Source organism: Myotis yumanensis, unplaced genomic scaffold (genome assembly GCF_028538775.1).
Source record: "Myotis yumanensis isolate MYYU_CA2020_CCGP unplaced genomic scaffold, mMyoYum1.0.hap1 SCAF_4, whole genome shotgun sequence".
In the NCBI taxonomy this organism is placed as follows: domain Eukaryota; kingdom Metazoa; phylum Chordata; class Mammalia; order Chiroptera; family Vespertilionidae; genus Myotis; species Myotis yumanensis.
Window position 1 is genome coordinate 41,130,257 of NW_027223755.1, and position 20,410 is coordinate 41,150,666.

Below are 20,410 nucleotides of genomic sequence, written 5' to 3' on the forward strand. Positions count from 1 at the left end.
TTAAATTTACTCATTTATACTTAAATGTTTTTACTCTGAATAAATTTTAATTTTGTTCTTTAAAATCCTTGGTATCTATAGAAGTCAAAATTGATTTTTTTAAATGTCTGTTAACAGAATTCTGAGAAAACAGAATTTTGTTAGTAAGTTTGCTCATGAATAAACTTTTCAGTAAAACCAAATGTAAAATGAGGTCATCCTTAGAAATCTATTGAAAGACAAGTGATCCCAAACATTTTTAAAAGGTGCTATTGTAAAGCCATAAAAGTACTTTCAGGTATCAACAGGCTCATCAAATTCCATTTAGAGTTTGATGATCTTATATTAAAAGGTGTTTCTTGACCACTTTGAGAAATTCTGTTAGAAGGGATAAGGAATCCAAAAGGAGGGGAATCTTTTCCTTCCAATTTGATGAAAATATATTTTACACAACCCTTAACCAACCTGGAGAATATGGCTACAGTTTACCAGTATATTCAGAACTGCAAAGAAAAGTACCCTCCCCCTCCCCTTTGTTCATGGAAAGTCTCTTTGAAGATTCTCTGTGTCTTTTAGAGTATGTCACTCATGGTTCACAATTACCTTGATTTGTTTTTTACCTGTATCAGAAAGGTGACTAGTCTTACATAGGAGATCTAATTTTCGGTTCCACACACATAGGTCATTCCCACCAGAGAGCCAAACATCTAGTCTCTGAAGAACAGTTAAACACTGCAAAATTTATGAGAAATATATGTAAGTTTAGAAGTTCAAGCATTCATTGGTGGTTTTAAAATATGTTCTAAATTCTTTGATACCCTTTCCTTCAAGAGGTGAAGCCTAACTACCCTGCCCTTGAATGTGGGCTCTACTAAGTGACTAGCGTCTAATGAATAGAATGTGGCAGAAAGGATAGTGTGTGACTTATAAAGACATAAGACACATGGTGGTTTCCTCCTTGCTCTCTCTTAGGTCACTCTCTCTAGGGCAAACACACATAAGCAGCCACATGGAGAAAGACCCACCCCTTGGCAAGAAAGTGAAGCCTCTGTACAACCACCAACACTTCCCAAGCATGTGAGTCCCCTAGGAACCTCCAAATCCAGTCAAGCCTTCAGATGACAACCTCATGAAACACTGAGCCAGAACTATCCAGCTAAGCTGCTCTCTATTCCTGACTACAAACTCTGTGAGATATTTGTTTTAAGTAACTAAGTCTATTCCATTGATCTGTATATCTATTCTTATGCCAGTACCACACTGTCTTGATTACTATAGTTTTCTAGTAAATTTTCAAATTGGGAAGCTTGCATCTTGCAACTTTATTTCTTTTCAAGATTGTTCTAGCTATGCTAGGGTCCCCTGCACTTCTACATCAATGTCTGCAAACAAAAACAAGAACATAGGGGAAAAACACCCTGTTGGGGTTTTGGTAGAGATAGTATCCAATATGTAGACAGGGTAGTACTGCAATATTAACCATATTAAATCTGATCCATGAATATGGGATGTCTTTTCATTTACTTAGATTTTCTTTAGTTTCTTTCAACAATGTTTTGTAGCTTTTGGTGTACAAGTCACCTATTACTTCTTTAAATTTATTTCTAAGCATATTATTCTTTTGGATGCTATTGTAAATGAATTGTTTTCTTAATTTTATTTTTGAATGTTCACTGCTAGTATATAGAAATACAATTAATTTTGTATACTGAATTGTATCCTAAAACTTTGCTAAATCCATTTTTAGCTCTAATAGTTTTGTTATGGATATAGAATTTTCTATATAGTTATTTTTTCTACATAATTTTATGTATTCCTTTCCAATGTGGATGCCTTCTCTCTTTTATTGTCTAATTGCCCTGGGTCAGAACCTCCAGTACAAAATTAAATAGAAATGCCAAGAGTAGACATCCTTGTTTGTTCCTGATCTTGGGAAAGTATTCAGTCAGTCATTCACCATTAATACAATGTTAGCTGTGGGGCTTTCATAGATGCCCTTCGTTAGGTTGAGGAAGTTCTCACCTATTCCTAGTTTATTGAGGTGTTGGAGTCTGTCAAATGCTTTCTCTACATCTATTGAGATGATCATGTTTTTTGTCTTTTATTCTTACTATGGTGTATTACATTGATTAAATATTCAAATGTTAAACTAAACTCATATTCTATGATAAATCTCCCTTGGTCATGGTATATAACCCTTTTTATTCATTACTGCCGGGAGCCGGTCCATCCTTGCTGTTTCAAGGGACCTGGCATATATGGCATACTGTTCTTAATATGTTTGCTCCCCTTCTTGGCGCCATGTGTTTTAACCAAGGTCACCTCTCTGAGAAAGGTTGTTTCCCCAGGTGGGGATTTTTCCCTGAGGTTAGGGAGGGGATACAACCCCTTAATTAAGTGCCAGGCGGGTAGTTAAGCTACATAATCTTTACTCCCTGGAATGGAGATAAGAAACGCCCTAACCTTTGTAATAGAAATTGACAGGATTAAAATCGGCTGGTATAAATACGGATGTAACAAGACAATAATCATCAGATCCACATCAGCTCCTCATCAGCTCCTCATCAGCTCCTGATCAGATCCTAACCAGAACCTAGCCAGAGAACATGGCAAAAGATCCTGGACAGAACCTGGCTACAGAACTTCACTGGAGAACCTAGACAGAACATGGCAAAAGAACCTGGATAGAACCTGGATAGAACCTGGCTAAAGAACCTGGCGACCGAACCTGGCTGGAGAACCTGGCTAGAGAACCTTGCAACAGAACCTGTCTACAGAACCTGGTTATGATGATCAACTGAAGGCTGTTTCCATGTCATTCCTTCTTCACTGACTCCGTCCACACCTTTGGGGACCCCTGGACCTGCTGGGGTTGGACCCCGGCACATTACTAGGTTTAGTTTTCATTTACTGCTTTTGTTACTTAACATCTTATTAGAATTTTCCAAACTCTTTGTGTATTCTTCTGAAATATCATTTTTAGCATATATATCTACCATAATTTAACTACTTTCCTATAAGACATTTAGGATACTGCCAATCATCCATCTACAAAATATATTTGCAATATACATTTCTGTTCATAAATCTCTGCCCATGTTTATTATTTTCTTTAAAGAGTTTTCTAGAAGTTGAATCACTGAGTCAATTCATGTAATCTTTTTTTTTAAGATTCATTCATAATGACAAGCTACCTTCTAGATCATATCAATTTATACTCTCAACAGAAATTAAAATGCCAATTTCACCATCTCCTTGCTAATATCAACCTTTATAAAAACTTTACTAGTTCAAAAAATAAACAGTATTTCTTATATTAGGGATCCTAATCCTATCTAATAAAAGAGAAACATGGTAATTAGCCATACATCCACTACCCTCCCCATTGGCTAATCAGGGCGATATGCAAATTAACTGCCAGCCAAAATGGCGGCCGGCAGCCATGCACTGAAGTGAACAGGGAGGCTTGCATGCTCCAGTGACTGCGTACCCCAACGTTCCCCACCTGACTTGCCGGCCTCTCAACTGCAACTCTAAGCAACTATGTTGCAAATATAGAAGCTAAACTAAACACCAGAAACCTGCGTTAGTCAGCCAGGGTTCAGCCAGCTGGACCACAACATTGTATCAAGTGCAGAAGTACAAAGCAGCTGAGGCCTCAGAGCTAAAGCTGGCCCAGAATAAAAAAGAAAAAAAGAAAAAAAGGAGCGGTTGGGAGCTTCAGTCACCCGCAAGCCTGAAAACGGCCCTCAGCCCCTCAGCCAGACTGGCCAGGCACCCCAGTGGGGACCCCCACCCTGATCCAGGACACCCTTCAGGGTAAACCATCTGGCCCCCACCCATGCACCAGGCCTCTATTCTATATATTAAAGGGTAATATGCCTCCTGGCACCGGGATCAGCGTGACAGGGGGCAGTGCCCAAACCCCCTGATCGCCCTGCTGCTCTGTGTGTGACAGGGTGTGGCGCCCCAACCCCCTGATCAGCCCTGCTCTGTATGTGACAGGGTGCAGTGCCCCAACCCCCTGATCGGCCCTGCTCTGTGGGTGATAGAGGGCGGTTCCCCAACCCCCCCTCCACGGGCCCTGCTCTCTGACAGGGGGCGGTGCCCCAACTCCCCTATTGGCCCTACTCTGTGCGTGACAGGGAGGAGCTCCTCAACCCCCTGATTGGCCTTGTTCTGTGTGTGACAGGGTATGGAGCCCCAACCCCCTTGATGGGCCCTGCTCTGTGCGTGACAGGGGGTGGTGCCGAAACTTCCCTATCGACCTTGCCTTGAGTGTGACGGGGCGGTGTCCCAACCCCCCAATCGGCTGTACCCTGAGCGTGACTAGGGGTGGCATCGCAACCTCCCGATCCGCCCTGCTCTGTGCATGACAGGGGGCAGCGCCCCAACACCCCAATTGGCCCTGCTCTGTGCCTGACCAGGGGCAGCACCTAGGGATTGGGCCTGCCCTCTTCCACCCGGGAGCAGGCCTAAGCCAGCAGGTCATTATCTCCTGAGGAGTCCCAGACTGCTAGAGGGCACAGGATGGGCTGAGGGACCCCCACTCCACACCGAGTGCACAAATTTGTGTGCACCAGGCCTCTAGTTTCTTTAATAAAGCATGCTCAAAAACAATTTTAACCACTGAACTAAAGTGAGTAAAATGCTATTTTTAACGATTTTTAATGTGAAACTCTTAGCAGGAGTAAATACAACTGTCTAGCTGATTCACATTACAGTAAAAGCCCTTATAAAGTACTTTCACCATACTGGAATTAGGCACTTTTTATTAAACAGTTCATAAAACAGCTCACCAAAGAAATTTCCCCAATACATTAAATTTTTTCTTTCCCTGTTCCTTCAATTCAGGTGTTTCATCTGAAACCTAATGAGCTCAGACAGAAAACAAGAGTATTTTTTAAGGAATTTAAAAGAAGTGTCTTTCAGATCACATAAAGCATAGAGATATGATCAAGTCAATACTTAAATGGCTTCTTCAAAGACAGTACATTGTTAAATTGGATAGCGCATACAGTAAATGGCACTTTCTTCCCCATAAACTTTACTAAATTGATAATTAGAAGAGCATAGTAGCATGAGATGGCTACCAGAGATGCTGCCTTTCAGGAATATATTGACAACTGGCACACAGCAATTCTTTTTCTGCCTTCTTCTTTTTTTTTTTCTTAAGTGTTGGCTCCAATTTAGAGATCAGTTATCTTTAAAGCAAGAGGAAACATTATCTCATTTTACTAGCATCTTTCTCCAAACTTGCTCACATTATTGAAAGACACATTTCTGAGAACATTTAAGGTTAATTTCTTCTGTAGGAATCAAAGTAACCAAGTGTTATCCAAGTCTGTTTCTCCAACATGTAGCAGAGTTCCTTTCATGTAATAAGCCCCAATTAATAATTGTAAAATGAATGAACCTAACAGTAGCAACCAATTAGCCCCATAACATTTTGTTTTGGAACTAAGTAACTGACATTTTTTTAGGAATAATGTATCCTACTATTTCTCTTTATTGTTGACACTATTAGAGATGTCCCCCTTTCCCTATCTTTTTGCTTCCCTCCACTCAGGTCCCCCCCACCAACCAGGTCATTACCACATTATTGTCTCTGTCCACGGTCTATACACATATGCATATATGTTCTTTGGTTAATCTCTTCCAGTCTTTCCATCCACCTCCCTTCTGAGATCTGTCTGTTGTCTGTTCTATATATCCATGCCTCTGGTCCTATCTTGTTTGTCAGTTTATTTTTTTCATTAGATTCCACATATAAGTGAGATCATGTGATACTTGTCTTTTTCTGACTGGCTTATTTCAATTAGCATAGTAAGTTCCCAGGTCCATCATCCATGCTGTCACAAAGGTTAAGAGTTCCTTCTTTTTTACAGCTGCATAGTATTACATTGTGTAAATGGACATCTTTTTATCCACTCATCTACTGATGGTCACGTGAGATGTTTCCAGATCTTGGCTATTGTAAACATATCTTATCTTTATGACTTTACAGAAGGCAGAGTGTGAGGGACAAATGATTCCATGTTTTTATTTCAAAGTAAAGAAACATACTAACTACTGCTATAGAGTCATTCTGCAAGGATTGCCTCTTTTTATAATTACTTACTAAAAACATACTAGGTATTACCTTTTTCCTTATCTTGCTATAGAGATTTATTGCTTGCTGTAAGTTCAAATTCAAACATTCTAGCATTTGAAATATATACTTCCAAAAATCTAATCTTAGAAGAATAAAATAACTGTAACTATGTGTGGAAGAAATAATATTTTTAAATATTTTTAATAGATTTCAGAGAGTAAGGGAGGGAGAGAGAAAGATAGAAACATCAATGATGAGAGAGAATCATTGATTGGCTGCCTCCTGCACATCCCCTACTGGGGGAGAAATCGAGCCCGCAACCCAGGCATGTGCCCTTGGCCAGAATCTAACCTGGGACTCTTTAGTCCGCAGGCCAACTAAAAGTACTTTATAAGGACTTTTACTGTAATGTGAATCATTACAGGCTCTATCCACTGAGCCAAACCGGCTAGGGCACGAAAAAATAATTTTTTAAACCTACAAAAGTAATTTCATCAAACTTACTTAACAGTTTTTTCTCAGACAAAAATATTTTTACCATAAAATATCGGCTTATGATCTTACCTTTACAGTAGACTGGAAGCATGACACTTTTTGAACTTGCCTGCCAGTATCACAATTCCATAACTAAATTTATGTTAAGAAATAATTTCTAAACATTTCAAATCTTATAACTTTTCCAATAATTAAGTCACAAATGTCACAAATTTAGGTAGAAAATAAGGCATAAAATATTGAGTCATCAACTTAGCACAGTAGGCTTACAACCTAAAATAATTTTCTGGTAAATTTTACTGTCAAACTATTTGAAAATGCCAACAGAAAGGATGGTCTGGAAACTGAATCTTTATAGACATTAAATATTGCAACTGTTTAAATTTTGTTTATTCTCCAAAATAGTCCACCATATTGACTGAAAAGCTCTCTCAATGTGTATGACATAATTAACTACTGTTATCCAGTGTGTTCCTATTACCTGTATACATATTTAAAATAATTAGAGGACCTCTCATAAAATGTCCAAGGTTAGTTTAACCTAAGGAGTATGATGATTTTCAAATTTTTCATACCATTTCCTATGGTAAGATACACATTTTACATCATATCTGAAAACACATTCACATAATAAATATATATAATATATATAAATATATATATGTACATACAAACTTTTAAGACTATCACTTGACAAAATTGTTTTAAATCTACACTGAGCATTTAATTAATGAAGTTTTAGTTAATAGAGAAGGCTCAAGCTGAGTTAATTTAGAATTCACCTGAGTAAAAGAACTGCCAGCAAAGCACCCCGGAATTATTTTCAACAAAGTCATTCAGCAAAGGAAATGAGTCTATACCATCATTTACAGGTACAGTTTATACTGATATTGTCCCATCTACTCATCTCTGTACTGTACTATAACAGTAATTTTTAATAATTGCCTCTAAGTAGTACTTTAGAAATCATCTAATAAAAAAGCATTTTAAATTCTACTTTTGCAGAGGTTATACTGATACTGAAAACAAATAAAAAAAGAGCTTTAGTCCATAAAATAATTTGCCTCAATAGAGCAGTAGCAATAACGCTAACCTGACCTAAAAATCAGTGAATTTTATGCCCTTGTTTACATAATACTGTAATCCCCTCACAATTTATCACCATTGAAATCTTTTCTTAAAATGTTTTCACCTGCCGAAACCGGTTTGGCTCAGTGGATAGAGCATCGGCCTGCGGACTGAAGGGTCCCAGGTTCGATTCCGGTCAAGGGCATGTACCTGGGTTGTGGGCACATCCCCAGTAGGAGATGTGCAGGAGGCAGCAGATCGATGTTTCTCTCCCATCGATGTTTCTAACTCTCTATCTCTCTCCCTTCCTCTCTGTAAAAAATCAATAAAAAATATATTAAAAAAAAATGTTTTCACCTATTGGCAACCTGTCTAGAAATCACTTTAGCTGAGAAGCTTGTTTAAGTTTCATAAAGTATGTATATGTTTTACAGAAGCCTGAGTAACACTGACTCCTTTGAGCTTACTTTGAAACTTACTTCACTAATGCTTGAAGCTAAACAGAATTTTCAAAGAGCATAGACTTTTTAAAGGTAATCTATGATAACTTAAAAAAAAAAGGTCATGAGAGATTACAGTTATTCATAGCATTTGGCTATGGCCTTCACAAATCCAAATTCCTCATAAAAAGATTAAAGGGCTAAATTTGTTTATAGAAAACATTTTTTAAATATATTTCTATTGATTTCAGAAAGGAAGGGAGAGGGAGGGAGAGATAGAAACATCAATGAGATCAATGATGAGAGAGAATCATTGATCAGCTGACTCCTGCATGCCCCCTACTGGGGATCGAGCTTGCAACCTGGGCATGTGCCTTGACAGGGAATCGAACCTTTACCTCCTGGTTCATTGGTCAACGCTCAACCACTGAGCAACACTGGCCAGGCTAAAGAAAATATTTTAAAAGGCAGTATTATTATTTAGTGGTTCAGAACTCGGCTCTGCAGTCAGACTGCTTACCTTCTGCCCTATACTGGCTGCATAACCTTGGACAAGTTACTTAACCTCTCTTTGCCTCTAATATCTGTGAATGAGAACAAAAATTCTTATTGTAAGGATCAAATGGATTTATATAAAACAGAACAATGTGTGGCACATGTAAGCATTTATAAAATGCCATTACATTTTAAAATTTTACCTAAAAGTAAGGGGGAAAGAAAGGTAACATACTTTTTAAATTTTATTTTTAAATACTAAATAGTAATATTAAACACTGAGCCAATGGCAATTCACTTTTCTGTCAGACTGGGTTCTCAAAAAAAAAAAAAAGTAAATTATTTTCCAGTCCAACTGATCTTTATTTCCCTAAATTGAAAAGCAAACTAAGATACTAAGTATTTTTAAGCTCATTTTCTCCATTTCATCTATTTTATATTATAGTAATTCTAGAAAGAACAGTTTTAGTCATGGGGTTTCCATCAATAATACACCTTAACCTGCTATTTCAAGTCTAATACTTTTCAGATGCCTAATGCTTTTAAGAAGTGTTTTATGAAAGCTAGAACAAAATCATTTTTGCTAAAACAGGAATGTGCAAACAGGCCCCAAGAGCCTAAAGACTAATAATGTATATACTAGTCCCCTGGGTCACGATAGTTACTTCACTCTCTTCCAGACTAAAGGATATGATAACTGTCCTATCAGCAGACGCTGTCAAGATGAGCTGATTTTTTTCTTCACATGCTTCCAAGGAAGGAAATGTAATAATAGCTGTTATCTTTTGAGTGTGTCCATTGAGTTCCAAAAGTTTTTCTCCTGTCTGAAATACCAATGAAATTGTTAACAGGTTCATTATTTCACAACTTAAATAACTTTAACAACACTAAGAATCACTATGTAGAAAATGCATACATTCTATTTGAAATTACTTAGCCATAAACAATTTTAAGTATTTTTTGATAGATAATACAAATTTTAGCATATTTCATATAAAATTTAAAGGAATATTCTTTCCATATGATTTTAAGAATATAATTGGATAAATTAAGCATAAAAATATCAGTAACTTAATCTGTAGGAAAAAATAGATAGCCCTTCTTATCCAAGTATTTGTTATTTAAGTCTCCACAGTTATAAAGCTGTGGAAGAAAAAAAAGTCAGCTCCTTATCCAAGTATTTGTTATTTAAGTCTCCACAGTCATACAGTTGTGGAAAGGAAAAAAGGCAGCATAACAACAACAAATATATCTCTATCCAATAATGTATCAACTACTCATAAGTTAGCCTCCTCTCCACCTCTATTTAATAGCAACAGATATTCCCACCCATGAGACTCTCATGGACTTCCCAAGTAATAAACATACTATAAAAAACAATGTAAATATGACAAATTGCAACTCTTTCCAAGGCTACAAGATTTCATGAATGTAAGGAACATGTTAAAGAAGTCCTTTAATCACAGGCAAAGCCATTGAAAAATGAGGATCTGACAGGTCAGACAATGAGAGAAGATAGATACTTCCAAAGAGAATAACCTGAGTATCAAAGGATCAGGAAGAGAGGTCTCAGAGAAATTTGGTTAAGCTTTAAATATTTTTTAATTAAGCCTTTTATTATATTGCTATTAAATCCAAACATGAGGAGCATGTTACATCATGTAATCATCACTTTGAAAGAAAAATTGCCACAAAAATCAACACTTGATTCATTTTCAGAGTCATTACATAGTTGCTGGTAAGTTTTGTTCGGTAAGATTAAAATTTTATTTTCACATCTCGGTATTTGTTTCTCAGGAAAAAATCTTCATTAAAAAAGTTTCTATTATAAAATATTGGCTCCCAATTTAAATGAAATCTTCCCAAGTATGCCTTTTCAAGTATTAATTAGTCTGTCTACTAATATGCAGATATATCCCCAGATAGTGTTTATGAATGTATACTCAACTATACAGTCATATCTTTATTACACAATCCACACAAAATCAATACACACCTGGGCATTCCACACAACTACAAGTCCATCATCACCAGCAGATGCAAATCTGGTTAGAGAAAAAAAGTTAAAAAATAAATCACTGGTGACATTTAAGTGCTAAAATTTACTAAGAACCATCAAACCTTATTAATGATATTCTGAATTACTAATATTAATGCAGATTAAGTTATCTAAGCTAATTTAGCAAATATTGACAAATACCTGCTAGGATTTGTGCCAGGTACTGAAGATACAAAGATAAGATCATTTACAGTGTTACAATGAATAAACTGCAAGAAATGTAAGAATGAAGGAGATCTGTAAAGGAACTTTAAAGTCCTTCCTTGCTTTAAAATTATATGTAAACCCTGACTTAAGTGACATAAAGCCAAGCTGAGGAACAGCTTCACTGAGAAGAAGTGATATTCCAGAAGTGGAAAAAAGAAACCATGTCCTTAGATAAGTTAATTATTTCTATTCCTTTCTCTGTAAAAACACTCTAACTACTTTTTAAAGCCAACATCATACTCTATTTTTGCCCCTAACACTAGGACACAAAAATTACTTTGTTCCTGAATTTTATCCTTATATAAGATTCCTAAAATTTCACTACTTCAGTCAAGTAACATTTTCTTTAATACCCCAAACTGAGCTTCAAGTTCAAGTTTTTCAGATTCAGTTTCAAAATCCCATATGCACCTGTTGTCTTCACTGGCTGAGACAAATCCTATATTTAGTACCCACTTCAAAACCATTTGATTACATCTCCTACTGCAGGAGCTAAAAGATTATCCAGGAGATAGGAAATTGGCCAAATACAGTCTGACAATCTGTTAATAGTATTTGAATATAGAACTACATATTTTTTAATGGAAAGGGCCTTTAAAACTACCTAGGTTACAAGCTAGAAACCACACAAAGAGTTATTGTAAAATCCAAGCTTAACACTTAATTTTTCAAAATGAAATAATGAAGTACATAAAAGATCTGAATACTAAAAAGAAAACTTATTTTTAAATTAAAAATATAATTTCTTATGGTTAATTACATACATTTTCTGGATTACAATACTTAACAATCCCTTTAGTATCAAAAATAGTTGCTAGATGTCTTTACTAGCTTATGCTTCTAGACCTATCGATTTATTCTTATTTGTATAGTGATGCTGGGAGAGCAGTACTCATGGTCTTAAGTTTTCTTTGGTATAAAACATCAATTTATATTGATTCTTGAAATTCTTATAATTGCTTTTCTCCATTTTAGAAGATTACAGGTTAAAAATATACTTTTTTCTAACCTTGATTTTTAACTTCTCATTGTTGTTTTATCATATCTGAATCTCATGAGGTCACGAGTTTAGAAATGAGATATAAAGCATTTCATTTCACCTCAAACTTTAATTCAATCAGTAGTAAACAAGTGAGAGCTAAACAATGCCCAGTCGTAATGCATGAAATCACAGCCAATTTTTAGCTGCTCAGAGGTTGATTACCCAGTTGATGGATTACTCAGTCCTTTCAATTCTTATATATTCTACTAGAGGCCCGGTGCACAAAAATTTGTGCACTGGGTGGGGGGAGGGGGTCCCTCAGCCCGGCCTGTGCCCTCTCGCAGTCTGGGACCCCTCGGGAGATAATGACCTGCTGGCTTAGGCCTGCTCCCGGGTGGCAGAGGGCAGACCCAATCCCTAGGTGCAGTCCCTGGTCGGGCTCAGAACAGGGCTGATTGGGGAGTTGGGGCGCCGCCCCCTGTCATGCACAGAGCAGGGCGGATCGGGAGGTTGCGATGCCACCCCTAGTCACGCTCAGGGTAGGGCCGATTGGGGGGTTGGGGCACCACCCCGTCACACTCAAGGCAGGGTCGATAGGGAGGTTGTGGTGCCACCCCCTGTCACGCACAGAGCAGGGCCGATCAGGGGGTTGGGGCACTGCCCCCTGTCACGCACAGAGCAGGGCCCATCAGGGGGGTTGGAGCTCTGTACCCTGTCACGCACAGAGCAGGGCCGATCAGGGGGTTGAGGAGCTCCCCCCTGTCACTCACAGAGTAGGGCCGATAGGGGAGTTAGGGCACCGCCCCGTCACACACAGAGCAGGGCGGATCAGGGGGTTGGGGCACCGCCCTCTATCACCCACAGAGCAGGGCCGATCAGGGGGTTGGGGCGCCGCCACTGTCACACTCAGGGCAGGGCCGATAGGGAGGTTATGGCTCTACCCCGTCACACACAGAGCAAGGCCCGTGGGGGGGGGGGGGGGGTTGGGGCGCCGCACCCTGTCACACACAGAGCCGCAGGGCGATCAGGGGGTTGGGGAGCTCCCCCCTATCAGGCACAGAGCAGGGCTGATCAGGGGGTTGGGGCGCCTTCCCCTGTCACGAACAGAGCAGGGCGGATAGGGAGGTTGTGGCCCCGCCCCCTGTCACACACAGAGCCGCAGGGCGATCAGGGGGTTTGGTCGCTGCCCCCTGTCACACTGATCCCAGTGCCGGGAGGCCTCGCTGCTCCGCTGATTCCAGTGCTGGGAGGCATATTACCCTTTTACTATATAGGATAGAGGCCTGGTGCACGGGTGGGGGCCGGCTGGTTTGCCCTGAAGGGTGTCCTGGATCAGGGTGGGGGTCCTCACTGGGGTGCCTGGCCAGCCTGGATGAGAGGATGATGGCTGTTTGCAGCTGGTCACACCCCCTTCAGGGTGGGGGTCCCCACTGGTGTGCCTGGCCAGCCTGGATGAGGGGATGATGGCTGTTTGCAGCTGGTCACACCCCCTTTAGGGTGGGGGTCCCCATTGGGGTGCCTGGCCAGTCTAGGTGAGGGGCTGAGGGCCGTTTTCAGGCTGGCGGGTGACTGAAGCTCCCAACCTGTCCTGTTTTTCTTTTTTTTTATTCTGGGCCAGCTTTAGCTCTGAGGCTTGGCTCCAGCTCTGAGGCCTCGGCTGCTGAAAGCAGGTATCTGGTTTGTTTGGGTTCTATAATTGTAACACTGTTGCGGTCCTGCTCACTCCAGCTCTGAGATCCTGGCTGGCTGAAAGCAGGGATCTGCGTTTGTTCTATAATTGAAACAATGTTGCGGTCCTGCTGGCTGAAGCCCGGCTGGCTGAAAGCAGGTTTCTGGGGTTTTGTTTAGCTTCTATATTTGTAACATTGTTTCTTAGAGTGCAAGCTCAGAGGCCGGCAGCGGCCGGCGGGGAATGTTGGCTTCCTCCGTCACTGAAGCAAGCAAGCCTCCTGTTCGCTTCAAGCTACCTGGCTGCCAGCTGCCATCTTGGCTGGCAGTTAATTTGCATATCGCCCTGATTAGCCAATGGGAAGGGTAGCGGAGGTACGGCTAATTACCATGTTTCTCTATTATTAGATAGGATTGCTGCCTTTTTTTCCTACCATTTCAGTATCTATTATTACCTACTCATGAAGTTTAAAAATGCAAGTCAGTTTAACTTTGCTATATATTACCTCTCATAAAATAACTATATATTATTACCTCTCATAAAATAACTATGCCAAAGAATTTCTATGCGTATGTGCATAACCAATGGACACCGACAACAGTGTTGTGAAGGCCTGGGGAGGAGACTGGAGCAGCGGGGAAGGGGGTAAGTGTGGGTAGGGGAAAAGGGGACATCTGTAATACTTTCAACAATAAAGATAAATTTTAAAAAATAACTATAATAAAGGGTTGGGAGATTGTTCACAAATTACAATTATCCATTCTACTAGAATGGATAACTGAAAACTAGCTGCACTAACTATATCTGTTTACCTCTAAGTCAGTTTATCCTAATCAGTCAAGCACATACTACAGCCACCTCCCAAATCATAAATGAAAATTCAACCCAAGAATTCCTAATACAGTAAGATATACTGTAATGGCTGAAAACAAGTAATGAACCATTTTAAATAGAGTAATTAAAATGTCAATAAGGCTTAAGTTATTCAATGGAAGAAAAAATAGTGGCTATATTGTCATAAAATTATATATAATTATATAAAATAATTTTTAAAAAAACTCGAAATTAATAGAATCTAAACATTCCATTCTAAAGATAAGTTTTTAAGAGAAATGTTTCTTTAATGATTAGCACAAAATATATGCAATGAGATTTCATACTATACATTCGGGAAATGCCAAGATCAATTATATGTAGTTCTTGTCCCAAGATATTAAAATTCAATGCCTTAAAAAGGTACTGTATCAGATCTAAGACATCATCAACTATAAGACATTCTATTACTTTATGTACTATTAAGGGAAAAAAATGCTACATAACAGAAATACACCATCAATTATATGATTTATTCAAATTTTACAGATACTAAAATAGAAAAAAATAGGCTTTATAGAATCAATTCAATATCGTAATTGCCATATTTATTGATCTTTATAACATGGCACTTTCTAATCCAACAAATCTCTGATTATTTCTGGCAGGTTTATAGCACTAAATAATGCTTTTTCAATGAATAAGCAAACATTAAAGAATTGCAAAGGTTCTGTAAAATAGATTGTCTTAATCTCACTTTTCTCTTATCATTATTAATATATCAATATTGTCACAACAAAAATAGAAATTTGAAAAATTTTACACTCAGAATCTCACCACAAAGATAAATTACTTTTATTTTTTTCATGCTCCTGTTATTATACATAGCCTTCAAGTTTTCTTAACTTGAAACCAAGTCTTTAAAAATATTCATTGCCCTAGCCGGTTTGGATCAGTGGATAGAGCATCGGCCTGAGGACTGAAGGGTCCTGGGTTTGATTCCAGTCAAGGGCACATGCCCAGGTTGCAGGCTCAATCCCCAGAAGGGGGCATGCAGGAGGCAGCCAATCAATGATTCTCTCTCATCATTAATGTTTCTGTCTCTCTCTCCCTCTCCCTTCCTCTCTGAAATTAATAAAAATATATTTTTTAAAAACTTCATAAAAATATTCATTGAAACTATACAATTAAATGACTAAGCAAAAGCTATATACATGCAAACAAGTTTAACAAGGTAGAAACATGGTTTAATGAAGACCTATATTAGAGTTTATAGAATGTTCTATCTTCTCCTCCCCTAATTACGAGACCTAATTTATTGTGAGAGTTGATGACTCAATCATTTCTTCAATAAATATTTATTAAGCACTAACTAGATAACGTATATGTATGTATGTGCTTGATCCTAAGAGTAAAGATCAATGAGATAGTTCTTGCCTTGAAGAGCTCAGTCTACATTACTCAGTAATGTTACAAGGTCCAGATCATGTACCCATTGAGAATTCTCATTTATACTTCTTTCAATTTATAGAAATCACTCCCTTTAAACACCTTCCCTTTGAACAACATCTCAGAGAAAGTACTCTTATTCTTGCCAACTGTGGGCTAAAAGAACAGCAAAGCTTCACGAAGATCTATATAAAATAAAATATGTATTTTCACAATTCCTATGTCCATTACCTAAGTGCATATTTAATAGCTCTTATTCATGTGAATTTATTTCAATTAAGTCAAAGGTGCTACAGATTCAAATATAACCTTAGAGGACATAATAAAAAGTATAGCCATAAATCTGAACATGAACCCTCCTGTATTCAATATCTACATAACCATAAAGCACTGGAAATATAAAAATATAACATTATTATGACAAAAAAAATCCCTGTGGCTAACTAATTTCCCACAGTACTTTCTAATACATGATGCAGCTTAAATAGTGTATCTTTTTTTACAATAAAATAGTTGAAAAATAACAAAACTGAAAAATAACAAAGTTTTCATGTAAAATGGATTTTTACTTATCTTGTATGCTAGAACTACTTGAAAAAAATTAGAGATGTAGACTTTTAATAGGAATTTAAGGGAATTCCAAAGCGTTTTCAGGAGCCATAGACATTGCCACTGATTCTTTCATTAGATCTATGAGAACATAATTTTTTTCCTTAGGAAAAAAATATACAAACACACAAAACTCTAATATCTGAATGTCTAAAGTCCTCACAAATAGAATAAAAGAGGGAAGATTTCATAGTTCCCATAGTCATTTGCAAAGGTAAAACCTTGGTAAATTCTCCCCTCCTCCAAATCACAAATAGAAAACTAAACTACACATCAAGTTTACAAGTATTAGAATACCAAAAAATTCCTGTGACTTCCATTGGCGGGCCGGGGGCACTCTCCATTACCCAGAGCTCAAGTTTCCCTGAAAGAACTACTAAAGAAGCATCCCTGGCCTCTCCCTCTCCCAACTGACCTAATAAATGAGTTTGAGAGAATGAACTGAGCATGCTCTGTTCAGGCTCTTCTGGGTTTTCTCTGAAGATTTGTCTGTTCATAGAGAGAAAACATTCTGCTTTGCTCTTGTTTTTAAGGTAAGCCTACATTGAAGTAGGAGGCTTGCAGATGTCCAGATGCACCAGTGATTCAGTGAATAAGTCTACCTAACTCAGGGTGTTGTACTAGGAAACGCACTACTTACCGAGCCACATTCTTTATTCTAATTTTTTGCCAGTTATTATTTTAGTAAGCTGCTATGTTCATGTCTACCTGTGTGATTTCTGCATTGAACAAAGTTTTATTTTATGCTGAAGCAAAAATACTTTTTAAATTGGCATTTTTATTTCCTCTCTGACAAACATACATCATTTTTTTACATTTATTATGGAGAATTTAAATATTTATAAAAGTGGAAACTGTATAACAAAAATCCTCAGGTACTCATACCTGTCTTTAATAATTATCAACTCATGGCCAGCACTGTTTCATCTGTACCACACCCAATTGCCCCTCCACACATATTATTCTGAAGCAAATCCCAGTCACTATACTTTATTTCATCAGTAATTATTTTAATATATATCTCTTAGGACTATTTTATACCACAATCAAAGTTAACAACATTTAATGACATAACATACCTAGTCAATGATCAAATTTCCCTGTCTCAAGTTTTTAAGTTAGTAACTGTGGATCTAAATAAGATTCCTATATTGCAGCCCTAACCGGTTTGGCTCAGTGGATAGAGAGTCGGCCTGCGGACTCAAGGGTCCCAGGTTCGATTCCGGTCAAGGGCATGTACCTTGGTTGCGGGCATATCCCCAGTAGGGGGTGTGCAGGAGGCAGCTGATCAACATTTTTCTCTCATTGATGTTTCTAACTCTCTATTCCTCTCCCCTCCTCTCTGCAAAAAATCAATAACATATATTTTTAAAAAAAGATTCCTATATTGCAATTGGTTGACATACCTCTAATGTTTTTTTAGTCAACTGATTCCTTCTTCATATTTTTTCCTTGCAATTAAGAATTTACTTTATACAGTTCTCACAGTCTGGATCTTGCTAGCTACCTTCCAGTGTTATCATTGAACAAAATGCACCTCTGTCCCCTGTATTTCTGGTAAACTAACAGATCTAGAGATTTAATCAGATTCCATTTTTACTTTTTGGTTAGGCCACTTCATAGACCATTTGGATGAAAATAATGAGTATTTTTTGTCCTGCACACACACATAATTTCTGGCAGTGGTGTGTGTGTGTGTATGTGTGTGATGTTAACAACCACTGCCTAATTTATTATTGTGTTAGAGGTTGCAAAATTACAATATTCCAATTCTGATTCTTCATGTTTGAATTCTTCTATAAAGAGAAATTTCCTCTCGTCAATTATTATTGATCCCAAGATATAGTTTGTATAGGAAAAGCAGTATAGCTCTCAACATGTAAATACCTCTTCAAGAGAGGACTAGCTACCCGGATGAACGTGGTTATCTACCTCTAGCTGTTGACTTCAGGGTACATTTCAGCTTTCAAGTCAAAATCATACTCTCAGGTGGGCCCTCAGCCACTTGAATTAACACTTGGAGTGGGGGAAACGAGTTAAGTCGGCTCGCGTGAATTGCGCGTACTCCGCGGGAGCCGTCTTAACTCGGTTCATATAGATTTGCGGTGGAGTGCGGGAAACGTGTAAACTCGGGCCGATTGTAACTGCGTATTACCAAATATTTGTTTGTTTGCCATTCACAAAGATACCTACCTGCGTATGCGAACCGTTTCATACCCATTGGGGTAATAGGTATCATAAAAATCCCTGATTTTGCGCGGGAAACCTAAATAATTGCCCGCGCCATCTTATATTTTGGCGGGAAATTCACCCCACACCGGAGTGTTAAGCACATTTTTTTTTTTTAAATCTTTATTGTTCAGATTATTACATTTGTTCCTCTTTTTTCCCCCCATAACTCCCCTCCTTCCAGCTCCCACCCCACCCTCCACCCTCACTCCCCACCGAGTTCATCCATAGGTGCATGATTTTTGTCCAGTCACTTCCCGCATCTCCCACACCCCTTTTCCCCCAAGAATAGTCAGTCCATTCCCTTTCTATGTCCCTGATTCATTATAGTCACCAGTTCATTCTGTACATCAGGTTATTTATTCACTTGATTCTTAGATTCATTTGTTGATAGATGCATATTTGTTGTTCATAATTTGTATCTTTACCTTTTTCTTCTTCCTCTTCTTAAAGGATACCTTTCAGCATTTCATATAATACTGGTTTGGCGGTGATGAACTCCTTTAGTTTTTCCTTATCTGTGAAGCTCTTTATCTGACCTTCAATTCTGAATGATAGCTTTGCTGGATAAAGTAATCTTGGTTGTAGGTTCTTGGTATTCATCACTTTGAATATTTCTTGCCATTCCCTTCTGGCCTGCAAAGTTTCTGTTGAGAAATCAGCTGACAGTCGTATGGGTATTCCCTTGTAGGTAATTGAGCCTCTTTCTCTTGCTGCTTTTAAGATTTTCTCTTTGTCTTTTGCTCTTGGCATTTTAATGATGATGTGTCTTGGTGTGGTCCTCTTTGGATTCCTTTTGTTTGGGGTTCTCTGCGCTTCTTGGACCTGTAAGTCCATTTCTTTCTCCAGGTGGGGGAAGTTTTCTGCCATTATTTCTTGAAATAGGTTTTCAATATCTTGCTGTCTCTCATCTTCCGGCACTCCAATGACTCTGATATTAGTCCGTTTAAAGCTCTCCCAGAGGCTCCTTACACTATCTTCACACTTTCGGATTCTTTTTTCATTTTGCTTTTCCAATTGGGTGTTTTTTGTCAAATCTTTGGTTTGATTCTTGTGCTCCTCTGGTCTGCTATTGGGTATAATATTCTTTATTTCAGTCCGTGTATGCTTACTTTCTAATTTCTTTATCATAGCATCGAGGGTCTCATTAATTTTCGTGAGGCTCTGCACAAATTTATGGCAAGCCCTCAAAATTGCGATTCTTAGCTCCATATCCTCCATTTCTGTCATGTTTTTTTGTCTCCGCATCTTTTATGCTTTCTTGGTGCACCCCCTTGTGGTCTCTGTGCGCAGTCTTGTTCTAGCCAAGCCTTAATTGTTGTAGTTAACACTAGAGGGATTTGACCACCAGGCCGACTGGCGGTGGAAATCAGCTGTGGGAAAACTTCAGTCCTCAGGGGAGGCGCTAGTCCAGCCCTTGCCTGAGGCGATCGGCAAATGGCTGTGCGCAGGGTTTGGGCGGGGCGGGCTCAACAGGGCGGGGGGGAGGGAGCAGCTATGGCCGCTCTCAGTCCGTCCCCAGGGGCTCTGCCTCTCTGTCCCAGCAATCGCTGCAAACCTCGGAGGGGCCGTAGCCAGACAGTCCCGCTTCTCCCGTTTGAGTCTGGGTCCCTAGAGACTCACCCGGATCTGTAGCCCAGAGTCTGAGACTCGTTCCTGATTGAAAACGACAATCGCGCCCTCAGCCGCCAGCCCGCTTTGCGCGCGCACCCTCACCACCGCACCGCTGTACCTTTAAATTTTCCACACTGCGCCTCCGCTGAGCGTCGGAATGCTGTTGTTTTTGCTTCTAGTTGAAGAGACTCTCCTCAGCCAGCCTTCC

General features: G+C 38.8%; 1 protein-coding gene across 3 annotated transcripts in view; it reads right to left on the reverse strand.

The window, feature by feature from the left end:
• WDR41 (WD repeat domain 41) overlaps positions 1-20,410 on the reverse strand; it is a 75,203-nt gene that overhangs the window by 45,537 nt on the left and 9,256 nt on the right. For all 3 annotated transcript variants that reach the window (XR_011471185.1, XM_070412225.1, XM_070412224.1), the window contains exons 3-6: positions 10,568-10,616; positions 9,264-9,395; positions 6,638-6,700; positions 600-711 (exon numbers count right to left, since the gene is read on the reverse strand). Coding sequence is in view for 2 of the 3 variants with exons in the window: in XM_070412225.1 (XP_070268326.1) it covers positions 600-711; positions 6,638-6,700; positions 9,264-9,395; positions 10,568-10,616 (356 nt within the window). In the remaining variant the exon portion in view is untranslated. The remainder of the gene's footprint in view (positions 1-599; positions 712-6,637; positions 6,701-9,263; positions 9,396-10,567; positions 10,617-20,410) is intronic.